This window comes from Martes martes, assembly GCF_963455335.1.
Source record: "Martes martes genome assembly, chromosome: 15".
Classification (NCBI taxonomy): domain Eukaryota; kingdom Metazoa; phylum Chordata; class Mammalia; order Carnivora; family Mustelidae; genus Martes; species Martes martes.
The window spans coordinates 63,612,796-63,627,312 of NC_137903.1; the positions used below are offsets into that span (position 1 = coordinate 63,612,796).

At 48.8% G+C, this 14,517-nt stretch overlaps 1 protein-coding gene across 1 annotated transcript in view; it reads right to left on the reverse strand.

Moving 5' to 3' along the window:
* The window catches only part of ILDR2 (immunoglobulin like domain containing receptor 2), a gene marked incomplete at its 3' end in the record, with an annotated part of 55,476 nt that overhangs the window by 8,106 nt on the left and 32,853 nt on the right, over positions 1–14,517 (reverse strand). The window contains exons 4-6 of the mRNA XM_080824816.1: positions 11,139–11,191; positions 8,283–8,429; positions 7,006–7,182 (exon numbers count right to left, since the gene is read on the reverse strand). Coding sequence (XP_080680942.1) covers positions 7,006–7,182; positions 8,283–8,429; positions 11,139–11,191 — 377 coding nt within the window. The remainder of the gene's footprint in view (positions 1–7,005; positions 7,183–8,282; positions 8,430–11,138; positions 11,192–14,517) is intronic.

Sequence of the window (14,517 nt, forward strand, 5' to 3'; positions counted from 1 at the left end):
TGTGCTAGGTACTGCCCTAATGCTCTGCATGGACATTTGTTCCTCACAACCCCTACCAAATTTGCTGATAGCCTCCGTTTAGGGTCGAGAAAACCTTGGCTCAGAGAGTTTCACGCCCTGCTCAAGAATAATGGGCAGCACAGGGGCTAGACCTACGTAACCTGACTGAACCTCGGGAGCCCAGAGGTGGAGGCAGGAGGGAGCGACCCAAGAAGGAAGACAAGAAGGCCCAGAGGAGGAAGTGCTTGTAGGTGTGTCATGGGTGGTGTGAGCGGGGGCACAGGCCTATCGGTCCTGTCTTCTGGCCAGTCAGGAGTACACAACGGGATGGAAGCAAGTAACCCAACTGCCAACGCGCTCTGCTCCCACAGTAGGGCAAATACCGTAAAGAAACCATATGGCCACGTGCGCCTCCAGAGGAGCCTCCGCACGCCGCTCTCCGGCCACGCGGCCCTGGCTGTGGACAGAGTCCCACGTGCACACAAACGACGCACACGGAGGATTCAGATGCTGTACTGCTCAGCGCTCTCCTCACAGCCCTGGCTTTGAAGACCGAGAGAACGCCCCCACGCCCATTTGCAGGTGCACCGATTTTCTCTATGCGAACATTCTGGGCCGTTCCTATTCACCTCCACTTGTGGGATTTCTTAAAAAAAAAAAAAAAAATCAGTGAATCTCTGCACACACTTTTCAGGAGCACCTTCTCCTGGAGGTTGGAGCCGTAATCCTTAGGCCGAAGCAATTATTAGTAGGAATGATTTTATTTATCAAGCTGCACAGCCTTCCATCTCTGCAGAGGCGTTTACAGAGTTGTACAGACAGTTCAATTAAAAGGCAATTATCCCACGGAAGTGCTATGTCTGTTCGGAGGCAGTGATGTCTGATGGATGAAACACAGGGCTCAGAAGGTGGGGAGCCCGGTGTTCGTGGGTACATCTCTGGTTCATTGAGGGACCTCAAATAAATGATGACCTATCCAGGACCAAGTTTTCACATCTATCAAATGCAGCTAATACTTCTCAACCCTTCTCATCGTAAAGAAGACAAATATAGGAAAAATTTAAAAAAAAAAAAAAAGACAACAAAGACCAAATCACTAGAGTACTTTGAGTTCTTTGTAATTATTAGGGGCAGCTCAAATAGCACCACATCCAAAAAGCTTTCTCTGATTCTCACAGCTAGAAAGTTCTATCTTTCCTCCCTCTCTCTTTCCATCTCATTTCTCTCATAAATCATTTACTTGGAACTTTCATTATGACTCTCAATATATTCTAGTTTGTCCCAAATTATGGATATAAAGGTCCAATCTTCCCAAAGATTCTTGAAGGGAAAGAATTCTTCTAGATCAGTGTAAAGCCCAGGACACTGCTGAGTAGGCATTTAATGTCTGTTGGAGCTGAACTGAGCCAGTCTGGGGACGGTGGTGAAGTTCATGATTCCTTTGGAAATAGTATTTTTAGTAGAGTTTCCCTCTCTAGCCTGTCAACTTCCTGAGGATAAAGACCAGTTCCCTCTGTTTATCTCTGCATCCCCAGCATTTAGCACAGAGCCTGGCACACTGTAGACACTCAAAATGTGTGTGTGCGGATGGATGGATGGATGGATGGATGGATGGATGGATGGATGGATGGATGGAAATCGGGAATAGAAACTACGAGTACAAGGTAAGACCGAAGCAGCCACGTGGTTGCTTCACTGAAGGGTTTTGACCAGGAAGGAGAGGACTGGAATGGAAGCTTGAGGGAGCAGCAAGGCGTACGCAGATTTCGTTGTTATTGTCGATGGTTATTTTTCAAAGGAGAAAACTAGCATTTGATAGGCATCAGGGAACGGGCCCGCTCTACCTGAGCTATGGCCTTATCGGGGTGTTTTTAGGACGTAAAGCTACTAAGATAAAACATTCAGTCATACTGAGACAGAGCGGAAGGGGGTTGATGCTTTACGGAACCGTGTACCAGCTGTCCCGCGGCCGTCAGAGAGCGCGGCCGCTCAGAGACAGCTGGACACCTCTCAGTTAATTGCAACTCGGACCAAAGCTTAGATTGTTTTCTGTGTCATTATAACAAATTATAATCCTCATTATGAGACAGATTTGGTTATGTATGCGCAGGTTATCATGTCCCTGAGAAGTTACAATAACTACTGACGGCCTTGAATGAAGGTGGTAGGTTCGCCTTTCAACACTGGCATTATACAGGGACTCCAGCAGAATAGGCATTTTCAGCCGTGACTTCTCAAGTCCCTCCAGCGAATGCCTTCAGAAATCTAAATCCCTCTCATTGGCCAAGAAGGCAAAGTATGGATTATTTAGACTTTAGAGGTAACATCATTTGATTTCAGTAGCTTAAAAGCGAGGCAATTCTCCCAGTAAAAGGTGTTGGTTTTGGTTTTGGTTTTGGTTTTAGATCCGTAAAACCAAAGAACCTGTCTGTCTGTCTGTCTGTCTGAAAACCAGAGAACTCTGAGGTATGGTGATATTTTAATAAGATGTATCCTTGACTACTGGCCGAAGTCCAGCACTTTTTGGAAAATGACACCCCCCCCCCCGCCCCCGCCCAGGGATGTTTCAGTTTCGGGCGGATGGATGATTTCTCTTTCTCAAGTTCTGTCCAGTCCAAGTCCTTTGGCTGGTGTGGCCCCTCTAACTTATTAGCCCTGGCACCTTTGGTTTTAGTGGAGAGGGAATACCGGGCTATGCCTTTGATGCCAAACTAGAACTTCAAACATTTGTATCGTTAAAGTAGTTGAGCAGATGTTTTTGACCCAGTTAATTGAAATTAACCATTTTTCAGCTAATTTCTTCTTCACAGCCAAATCTAACTTATAAAACTTGCAAAAAAAAAATGTGTCTAAGGCAGATACCTATGGATATAGCCTTGTTTTTCCTGTCCTGTCTTAATGAGCTCAGTCAGGCTGTTCCTGGATGATGGAACAGCTGCCAGCTCCACCCCCAGGGAGAGGGCAGCTCAGCTGTGGGAGGAGTGATGCTTAAAATTTGCATATTCTCTGTATACATACAGTAGGCATATATATAGACACACATCCTTATTAGTTTTGAAAATGACATTTCAAAACCCTACTTGCCTACTCAATTCTTTTGTAAGAAGGATGAGTGGGGGCCAGGTAGATGGGAAATGACTTAGAGCCAGGCAAGAGAAGCTGTAGGAAAGCTGAGACAGGAGAGCATGACATCAATCAAGGAGGGGGATGATGGTAGAAAGGACCAGGATAGTATAATAGAGACGGAGTAAAGTAAACGGATTCAAGGTTATTTTGAGTACAGTCTGAAGGACTTGGTGACAAATCAGATGAGGGAAGTGAGGGAGAGAGAAGGATGAGGTCCCCGCTTCTAGTTTGGGCTGCTGGGTGGACAGTAGTGCCATCCACTACGTTAAGAAATGTGGGAGTTCATTTGAAGTCAAAAAACAGCAGATTAATTCCATTTCCTAGAGTTTAAGTTCGAAATGCCTGTGAGATGTCCAGAAAGCAATTTGATATATGGGACTGGGGAGCAGAGGAGAGGCTGGGATGGTGACTGGGAGTCATGAGCACGGAGAAGATGACAGAACCACTGGAGTAGGTAGGATTTCCCAGGGGGAGGACCTTGGACAAAACAGGAACACCAGCGTCTGGGGTGTGGGCAGTGGAAGGAGAGGCGGCAAAGAGCCAAACAGGTAGGGAAAATGACTAAGTGATATAGGAGGTAAATGCTTTTGAGAAGTCAACCGGCGTAAGAATTTAGAAGCATCCATTACATTTAGCAGTAGGACCGTCGTCACAAGCACGGGTGTCTGGGGCAGGGAAAGTGATAGCCAGATGGAAGTTCGCGGAGAAGCTGGTGAAAAGCAGAGGAAATGGGGACGAGAACTGCTCAAAACGCTGAAGGAGTTGGGCTCTGAAGAGGAGAGAAGGAACAGGGAAGCAACGCCAGAGGACCATGGGGGTTCTGCGGATCGTTATATTTTAATGGGAGAGGCTTAAGCATGGCTTGAATGCTGCTAGGATGCGGACAGGCAGCAGGAACTGGTGATGAGAGCCCGTCTTCCGACTGGTGGAGCGTGGCCGCTCAGTAAAGACAGAACCTTGACAAAGAGGAAGAGGCCGCATCCAGAGAGGGACAGGAGACGGCCTTCTTCTGTTGGAACAGAGATCGCGAATGAAGGACGGGGAAAGGAATCAAGGTGACTCTCGTCGCTCCCCTTTGGTAACCTTGCCTCTTCAACTACCGAGAGGGTCCAAAGGGGTACTGCGTACAAACGTAATCTGAAAAAAAATCACGGTTGCTAGATGATTACCCTAAAATCCCTAAAATTAAAGTAGCATATAAATATAAAATAGGCTAAATTTACATCTTTTCAGTCAGCATTTCCTAACATCTCTAACATTCTTTCAAAAATAAGCTACATGAAACACTGGCTTAAGCCACCTTTTTCTTAAAGGACATATAGCCAAATGCCATCAGTAAGTCTGGCCATGGGACCATGAGTACAGAAATGTGTCCATTGGGGGATCATGAAGAATTCCTTCCTGACTCGAACCAGATAAGGACACCCTAGGCTAGACCGGCTGTGGCAGACATCGGCTGTGCACCTTCCCTTTTTCCCCGCTGACAGAACCCTGATTTTGCTCATTTCCAAGATGAATAGTGTTCCAGCCTAAGAGATGAGTTTTGATTAGTTCAAACCAATCAGGTATAGAAATGGGCCCAAGACACAATTCTTGCCAATAAAATTGCTAGGAGATGTCTGCTGGGAGGGGCGGGGCTTCTGGAAGAGGTAGCCTCACTCTTGAAAAAAGCAGCACAAGGAAGAAGGATATGTTTTTCCATCTCTGAACGCATTTGGTACCTGGAACTATGGCAGTCGTTATAGGACCAGGAGGGGAGCCAGCCCAGAAGCACAGGACAAAAGATGGAGAGAACTAGGTCCTTCAGTGTTGCCACGTGAACTGATCAATCAACCAACCCCAGAGCCGTCTTTCTTTGGGATTTCTTGCTATTTGAAATAAGAAAAGTTCCTATTTTTCAAGCCACCTCTTTCTTCTTTTTTTAAAGATTTATTTATTTTTAGAGAGAGAGAGAGAGAGAGCATGCCGGGGGAAAGGGCAGAAGTAGAGGGACCCCAGCAGGGACCGACAGCCCTGCTGAGTGTGGAGCGGGGCATGGGGCTCGATGTCACCAGCCTAAGATCATGACCTGAGCTGAAATCAAGAGTCGGATGCGCAACCGACTGAGTGACCCAGGCACCCGCAAGCCGCTTCTAATTGCAGTTGGTTAGTAGGGCAGGATGGAGCCAAAATGACTGAACTGCAACAAGCAGAAAAAGGTTGAAATCAGGAGAGAGGAAGTATTTGTCATCCTATGAATAAGAATCATTTCATTATAGGAATCTGTTTAAAAAAAGGGAGAGGGAGTGGGTTCTGGTGGGAAGGAAGGATAAAAAGACTGGGAAAAGGGGAAGCTGCAAAGAAACTATGAGACAAGTTCCATTAATGCCCCTGGCCCCCTCCACCATTGGGGACATGAACTGTATTGTCTGCATCTCTCTAATTCCCTGTGTGTCCTTGATCATTAACTTTTACTTCTCAGTCTGTGACTCATTTTCAGGCTCAGATGTCAGAATTCTACCCACTGTTCCAGGGAGAGAAAAAAACACAAATACCAATTACTCACTGATATCCACTCCTTCCAGGGTCAAGCACTGACAGTTCATTCAGTGGGTAAGACACTCTTCCCTGCTCCCACCGGAAGAAGTCCAGATAGCTCTGGGGGGAAATGCCTGTTTTACCAACCCTACTAGCTCATCCACACCGAGGAATTTAACAGTCATCTCCTAAAGATACTTCACGCACGTCTAACCTTCCTACTCTGTAATCCTGTTCAAGCGTCTCCATGGAAGCTCCATTTGAATGCCCCCCCCGCCCCTCTAACCCTCTGCCTTTGCCAATAACCACGAATTCATCATGCCCTGAAACACCATGGTGCATCTCCATCCAAATAAGCTCTCCTTACCCATTACCTAATTCTCTCTATGATGCGCATCCCTGGACAACCTGGGCTCATCTGAAGCCTCCCTTTCCTTCATCCCCAAAGTCTTATTTTGAAGTATCTCTCAGATTGACCTACTCATTTCAATTCCGTGGCCTCTATCGTGGCCCAACTGCTCTCAGAGCCCCTGAAGGGCTTCATTTTCATCTCAGCTCAGTATCTCTGATCCCACTGCCACTCACCTCGTCAGCGCGTCACCTTTCCAAGAACTCAGGAACCTTCCTGCAGTGGCTCCCGCTCACTTACGGCACCGAGCCTCGGGCTCTCCTGGATGGGTTTCAGGGCCTTCCGTGATCTGGGTGAGGCTCCATCAAAGCCCTCCACTTCCTTCCAGTGTCCAACACCCTCTCCTTTTCTTCCAGCTCCAGGCTCCTACCACGTGTCCCTCCTGGGGGGTGCTCAGCACCTCCCTCTCTGTTCTCCTATTCCTTTGCGTTCCTCTGGGCCCGGCTCAAACCCACCTCTTCCCTGAACCCTCTGTAACCGCTCCAGCTCCTTCTCCTTTGAACGCCCAGCACCACACTCTTTGCAGTATCTAATCGTCCTAATAAAAATCCGTTCTCTCTCCCTGGCTGGGCCATACTGCTTCCTACACAAACCGCGTCCTATACTTCTTAGTGTTCCTCACAGTGCCTTTGACAGTCCCGAACACTAGATAGGGATGAGATAACTATTTATGAACTGGAGGGCAACATTCAAGGGGTACCTTGCCTCTTTTCCTCATCACTTCAGTTATCGGGGAGCTTGGGAAGGGAGCAGGGACAGCGACATCCTGCGGTCCTTGGAAAGCCTGACATGCACTCCAGATGATACCTGGTACAGCTGGAGGGATCCCATTTCTGGAATGGAGACCGTCATTTTCCAAAGAAGCGTCACCGAGCGGACGGTTCCCATCAGTAAGGAACCAGAGCAGAAGCCAGGGAGGAGCATGGGGCAGGGCGGTCTGGGACTACATTTACCACTGTGGCTGCCTCCCGTGGAGTCACTTGGCGCCAGGGGGGGCGGGTGCGGCTTGTCCATCAGCATGCCGGCTGGGGGGGTTCCTCCCAGGGGGACAGAGGGGATGGAGTAAGGGCCGGGGACACCGGAGACAGAGGGAGGGTACCCGGCCTTTGCTGCTTTCCCTGCTTCATACACTGTGGAGGGAGATGAAGAGCAAAAGAGATTATATTATCGTCCCACCCTCCACAACCCTCACACCAAAACTGCCTGAGGCTGCGCTTAAGGGAGCTCCTGGACACGCGTGCGTGCGCGTGCGTGTACGCGGGCGCGTGTTCTCCTAGGCTGAACGGATTCATCAGAACCTCTGTCCCCCACTCCCTTGGACTCCTCCGGCTCCACCAAAAGGCAATGACGTAAGGAATTACAGGGTTCAGTAGCTGGCAACGGAGTCGTTAAGCGGTCCTAGGAGCTGCCACGGCGGTCTCCCCAGTGCCAGCAGCAGCCCACCCTTCCCCACGTGGTCTGTAGGCTGCCCCAGGCCCCCTGGAGGAAGCCTAGCACCGGGCCACCCGGGGCTACTTCCGGGAGGATCCCAAGCCTCTTCTAGAGAGGCCGGGCAGGCACTGAGCTTGCACGTGGCTCTGCTCTGGGATCGCAAAGGCAGAGCAGATCGCCGGACCCCCCCGGAAGCTGCTTCATGCCTAAGGACACTGAAGATGCACGTATGTCTCTCCCCTTGAGGATGTGTCTGGTTTCTGGCACGGGGCGCCCAGCTTGGTGGCTGCACGGGCTCGGCCCTTACGGTACAACCGTGCGTCCCCCGCTGAGGACTAGTTCGGTGGGCCACGTTGTCTCGGGCGTAAGTAAGACTCCTCCCCGGCTGGCTGGTACGGCGAGCCTGCCGTCTGCACACTCTGCTTGTGGAGAGAGGAGTTCTCCGCCTCCGAGAGGCACGACCAGAGAAGCTTTCCTCTAGCTTGAGCGCTTGGAGACAGGGCAGAAGCCTCACCCACAACCCGGCCCTCGGGAGCCTGCCCTTCCCTTCGTGGGCTGCGCCCGTGTGAAATGCAGATGCAGGGGGACGGGTGTGGATAAGGAGTAGGAGGACTGCATGCAGGTGAGAAGGCAAACAGGGACGGGCAGCTCAGGGGCTCCCGGCAGAGCAGTGAGCCTGGGACAGCCAGCTCGGGAGGTAGAAGGAAAGGAGGTGCAGAAGAAACTCGGGGCACACAGCTCTCCGACGGAGACGCGGCCTCTCCTCCGGCCGCCGTGTCCCCGCGGGCACTTTACTCACAGGCCTGAGGGCAGCAGCAGGACTCTGGACAACACGGGCAGCGGATGTAGCAACAGCAGCTGTGCGGGCAGCACTGGCACCAGCAGATCCCCACCAGCACGAAGAAGAGGAAGACGCCCAGGATCACCAGGCCGACGAACACCCACTCTGGAAGGACGCACAGAGAGACCCACGCTGCAGGCGGCCCGCCGCACGGACCGGGACGCTCTCCTCGCTGTCTCCTGTCAGAGGAGGGGGTAGTGGGGGCAGGGGGCACCGGGGGAAGGAAGCATCATGACAGGGCACAGAGCGCCCCCCAGCTCAGGGGGAACTCTGAGAGCTAGATGTGTAGGTCTGACACGGCGGGGGTATGGAGAAGAGGGAGGAAGGGGACCTAGGGTCCCACTGAGCGCGGTGTAATGACCAGCACGGAGTGGTGGTGGAGTTTCGGGGCCCCCTCCTGGGCAAAGGGCTCACCACATCCACCGTAGTGTCTGAACCAGGATGGGACAAGAGCAGAAAGACCCCCGGCTGGGGAGAGGAATCTTGGTAGCTGAGCTAGGAAGTGGTGGCTTCTGTGAATATGTCCCTTTCGTGGGCAAGTGATTCTTACCTCTAAAAACATGAGTCCTGAGACAAAGTTCTGTGTCACACGGTCTCAAGATATTTAGGTGGTCCAGGTCTCTCCCTGCTGACCACCCCTGTAACCCCTTTCCTGTCCCCAGCAACGAGGCTGAGACCAAAGCCTTTTGCTTCTATCTGTGGAACAAACCAGGGAGAAAACTAGAGACAAAGACTCAGGGAGACAATGTGCTGTCCCCATGCCCCGGGAGTGGCTTGGTTTGGTCACACTCAGGCCGGCTGTGCTGAACAGCCAGCACGCCCCCGGCTGCAATGGCTCCGGGCTCTGACAACCGTACCAGCTGTTAACTTCTGCTGTTTTCACACCTCTGCCAGGGGCCAAACACAACTTCTGGTTCATTTGCTTGTCCATAAGATTCAAGAAAGGAAACAAATTCCATCTGGCTTACGTAAAAATGGCGTGACCCTCCAGTGACTTTATGTCATGCTTTTAGGACTTGGCTATAGGACCCAGCTTCCCACGGGAGGCCTGGGATGGACTGGATGAGCCAGGATTGCCTTTGAAAGTCCAAAGATTAAAGTGATTCATTTGGATGGAAGGCCACCTACCAGAAGTCCCTTTACAATGAACTTTAAGTACATATTGTTTTTCTTGAATTTTGGTGGTTAAATATTCCTTCAATTAAATGGACATTCAGTTGGAGCTTGAAAATAGGATATTTTTGTTATATAAAGGGTTTTGTCTTCATGCTAAAATTATCTTTGTTTAGAACATGATTTCCTCAGGACGAAAACAAGCAACTTATGTTTCCTGAATGTCCCTCCTCACTCTCCCTCTGAAATATACTCAAATTAACCAGGTCACCATCTCTTCAGTGAGGTAATGAGAAGGTCTTGGGTCTGGTGAGAATGGTCTGGAGAGCATTCCTTCTGAGGACAATAGGTAGCTGAGGGCTTTGTCCCAGTCCTCAGCTGCAACACAATAACATTATGTAGCCTGAGACAGATACGAGCCTTGAGGAACAGAGCGGTGGTGTGGCTCGGCGGCTACAAGGAGGCTCAGGCAGTCAAGGATAAAGACTGGCAGTTTTATCTCGGAGAAACAAAAGAATGCTCTCCATGAAAGGGTTCTTGGGAGTCAAAAGGGAGGGATATTCAACGGACAAGGACCAGATATGAAAAATACAGTAACTCTTTCTTGGGACCGGGAGATATAACATCTAGTTTGAAGTAATGCTTTGTAACGTTGTTTGTGGGTGTGATGAACAAACGGGTACAAACAAACACAACTGGATAAGGGGGAGTCACAAAAAGGTGTCTACGTGCGTCCCTGGGATCAACGTTTATATGAAGAACGTCCGTATTTGGGACGGCCAGCTAATGGCAAAACAGGAGAATTCATGGAAGAATAATTAGTGAAACTCAACTGTAAAGACTTCAGATGTTTTAAAACCTGAACAAAGTCAAAACCAGTGGCCAGGAATATTTTGTATCTCTCTGTTGCTGCCAACACTTAGGCAGCTCCTAACCCTTCGCCAGAAGCCGTCTAAAGCAAGTCTGAATCATAGTCTTTCCCATTCCCTGAGTTTGCATATGTCCCTCCCCATAGCTCATTCTAATTTCTCTCTGAACCTGCTTCCATTAGGGACTCTGGGTCTGCAGCGAGCTGAGGCGGGCTTGTCTAGGCTGGTGCATTCAACCGAAGCTACAGGAAACGACAGGGGTGTGCATTTGGGCGTTTCCTTGACATACGGTCTATGGATCCCAGGGACTTAGGGGGCCCAAGAAGCTCCTGAAATTGCATACAAAGCAATGTAGGTGTTTACATGTGTACTTCTCAAGGGAGGTGGGGTGTGTTGCTTTCATAAGGCTTGGAAATATGTTTTGATCAAGTTATGAAAGGTAATTTGGAGCAACACGATTGTACCCTAATGAACGGATAAACATATAATTTAGGGAATAAGGAAATGCGATAAAGAATAACTCCGCTAGGGATACTTCTAGCTGTCTAGGCACAGCGGAGGTACTGAATGGTTCCGGAAATTGCCAAAGAGCCTGCAAGGCCCGACATTGAAGTTGTAGCCCATTTTAATTATCATGATTCTTTTAGGGCCTGGTGACAGAAGAAACACAATGTAAAGTCTTTTCCACTGGGCTTAGTTCATCCTGGAAAACACCACAGAAACGTACAGACAAATGTGCAAATAAGTTAAAGGAGCGATAGCGATTAATGCAGAAGCAAGACAGACGAAGTGACAGCACATTAAGCAAATAAAGAGTGAAATGACTGGGTACCTGGCATAATTTCCACAGCAAAACTGGGCAAGAGGTCAGCAAGCAGCCCTGTCCTGCCTGGAGGAGGTAGAAGAAAAAGAAGGGAAGAGGTCACTCCAAGGGCAAACACAGCCTGAAGCCTGGTGCCGTTGGCCCCGTCCCTCCACACGGCTGGGGACCCAGGCTCTCTGTCTGCGGTAGGAGGGGCGAGTCCCAGAGGCTGAGCTCAGTCAAGAGAAAAGCTTTCTCCATCCCTCTTCGGCAGCCACCTAAGTGAACTTTGCACCGAAACCAGATGGAAGCAGAAACAGAACTTTCTCTCCAACTATTTATAGGAGGAGGAAATCTCTGATTCCCATATGAAAAGCCCCGCTCGAGCAGACGGACATACGCTGTCTCCATTCATGTACACAGTCTTCTCCACACATATGATCGGAGAGTCAAACCCATCTGTACCTAAACGTGCAACCCACATTTTCATACATCCATACACAGTCCTGTGTCCATATCAAAGCACAAGTCCGTATCTGGTTTTAACCCGGTATGGTCTCACTACGTGACTCTATTTATAGCCTAAAGATGCTTCAGTGATTAAAATTCTCAAAGGCAAGGGAAAGATAAAGCTAGATGACTTGCATGCTCTTCCACACCCCTTCTGGTTTCAGAAATACTCTATACATATGTATCTGGTGTGGCTTTTCCATATGGGACCCGGAGCTGGCCTTGTATGAACCCAAGTGCCTTCTGCGGGGGACAGCAGGTGAGCTGACGGGCTGGTGTCAGAACAGGTGCCCGTCGGGGCTCTGTAAGGCAAAGAGCTGCGCAGGCGCCAAGACTGTGGAAGACGTGGGGGATCCGGAGGTTCCTTCTTTTAACCGCCAGCCTGATGTATAGGAAGAAGCACGGAATGCTTTTGCCACATTCTCATATCACGCTGAACGTAAAGACCCCGATACGACTTTCGCACTCATCCTAGATGTTTCTACCACACCGAAGCCTCGCTAACGAGCAAGCTGCCCTATGAAGCACCCCGCAGGTTGCCTCCTTTCAGACTCCCGAGGGCAAAAAGCCACTGGCGTACCGCTCAAGCATGGACCGAACCTTATGACTTCACTTATATGCCTAACATACTCCCCCAGAATGGCTCTGTCCAATAGAAATATAATGTGAGCGACACGTTAACTTTAGCTTTCTTAGTAATCACATTAAAGAGTAAAAAAGAAAGAAAGAAAGAAAGAAATTTAATACTATTCTTTTACTCATACCAACGTAGCCAAACTATTAACCCTTCAGAGGCTCCGGAGCCTACGAATACAGTTTGAGGGCGTCTGTTTCATGCATATGGATTTGGTTCATTTAGAAAACAACTTAAGTTTGTCGAGTTGCATTAGGGGAAAAAGTTACCTGTGTGTGGTTCATATTTTGAATCTTAAGATGGGTCACGATGGCTCACTGGTCCCCTCCTCTCTCAAACCACTCCATTGAAAAGAAGCACTGATAAAAGTCAAAGAAAAAGCAGCTCCTCTGGGACATTTACTTTTTCTTGGCTCTCCCTAACTAGACAAGGCCAATGTGGTAAAATGTGTCCTGCTTGCATGTCCTGTGCGGGTAATGGTCCCTCGTTTGAAAAATTAATTGGGACCACAATACATTCCAAGGGCAAAGAAGTATAGAATGAGTGACTTAGGCTCACTCTGTTCTAGGTTTTGGCAAGAAGGGCTTCTGTCTGTCTTTTATCTTGTGCAGCTAACGTGCCAAGGATAGCCTGCTGTTTGCAGGGTCTATTGGAAGAACACGCAGGAGCCAAATGGAACACTGGAAAAAGGCATCCTGGAGGAGAATTCCCAGGCGGGCCTTCGGCCTAAGCCTTCCTGAAATGCTAAGAGGAGTCGCTGAGGCTCACATGCAGTCCCATCCCGTTCCTGGGATGGAATACCAGACAGGGATCTGGGACCAGAGTCTGAGCCAGTGATTAAGTGCAGGCATTGGTCTCATCTAAAGTGTTCTGTGTACAAATGCCTCTTGGAAACTTTACAAGGAAACAACTGGTCAAGGACTGGGACTGGGGATGTTGGCCATCTCTTAAAAAGACATAATTCATATTAACTACCAGCCAACGGTCAATGACTTCTCTTGTTCCGGCAAGCTAGTTGTCAGATAGTCACTTAATGGTGATTTTTTAAAAATCCAGACAATTAGCACTTCTGAATGCATCTCTTCTTGTAGCTAGTGAAATGAAAAAGCTTTTCTTGCATCTACCCTTGAGCTCTCAAACCTACCAATGTTTTAAACATCTCTAGATATGTGGTAGCCCATAATTAACCACATTCATAATTGAAATATTATTGACGATATAAACTGCAGATCTGTACACCCTCACAGGGTATTAGCCATGTGATAATTATGAACTATAAAAAAAATCCATATATTTGGGTGCCTGGGTAGTTCAGATGGTTGAGCACCTGCCTTCGGCTCAAGTCATGATCCCAGGGTCCTGGGATCGAGTCCCACATCGGGCTCCTTGCTCAGCAGGGAGCCTGCTTCTCCCTCTCCCTCTTCTGCTCCCCTTGCTTGTGCTCTCTCGCTCTCTTTGTCAAATAGATAAATAAAATCTTTAAAAAAAAAAAGAAAAAATCCATATATTGAAGGAAAATATGGAGCGCATACATATGATAGAGATGACATTATACTGGAGAAAGCATGGACTGGGAGGCAGGGTACTGGGAGTCAACTCTGTCCTTAGTTTGCTTGGTGAGTGCCACAGGCAATCTTCTTTCTAGGTCTCCATTTCCATCCTAGTCAAGTGAAGAGATTGAATTAAGTGATCTACAAAGAGGGAGACCATATGTCCGGGTGTGTGCCTGCTGTCCTGGTGTAAATATTAATAGCACTACTTTTAACTCTCAAGGTGTCCTACTTTGGACAATTAATTATATGGTCACCCTATCTATAATATTTTTGGCTCTCAAATCTGGTGCTTAATGGTTAGAGTTGCAAACTCAGCTGTTTACAGGGAGAGCAGGTAAGGCCCGTAAATGCAGCTAGCCGAGGGTAACGCATCCGGGAGCGTTTAGGGGCGAAGCGAATGGCCGGTTACGTGTCTCTGGGGCTACTGCTGTTCACCTCTAGCCAACCGCTGCCTGACGGGAATGTGGCTCCGGAGTTGCGGGTCTTCCTGGTTCTCAGGATTAGCCAGACCACGGAGTTTTTGTGCGAAATATCCTAATTTTCAAATGTTGGCAACTGATTCATAGATTTTTTAAAACACTGGACAAGCCATACAAAATATATTTGGGGGCTGTGTAGGGCCCAGAGATCACATACTTTGAACCACTGACAGGTATAAACAGACCAAGATGTTTATGAGCACATAAAACACAAAAGCTGGATTTCCCCACAG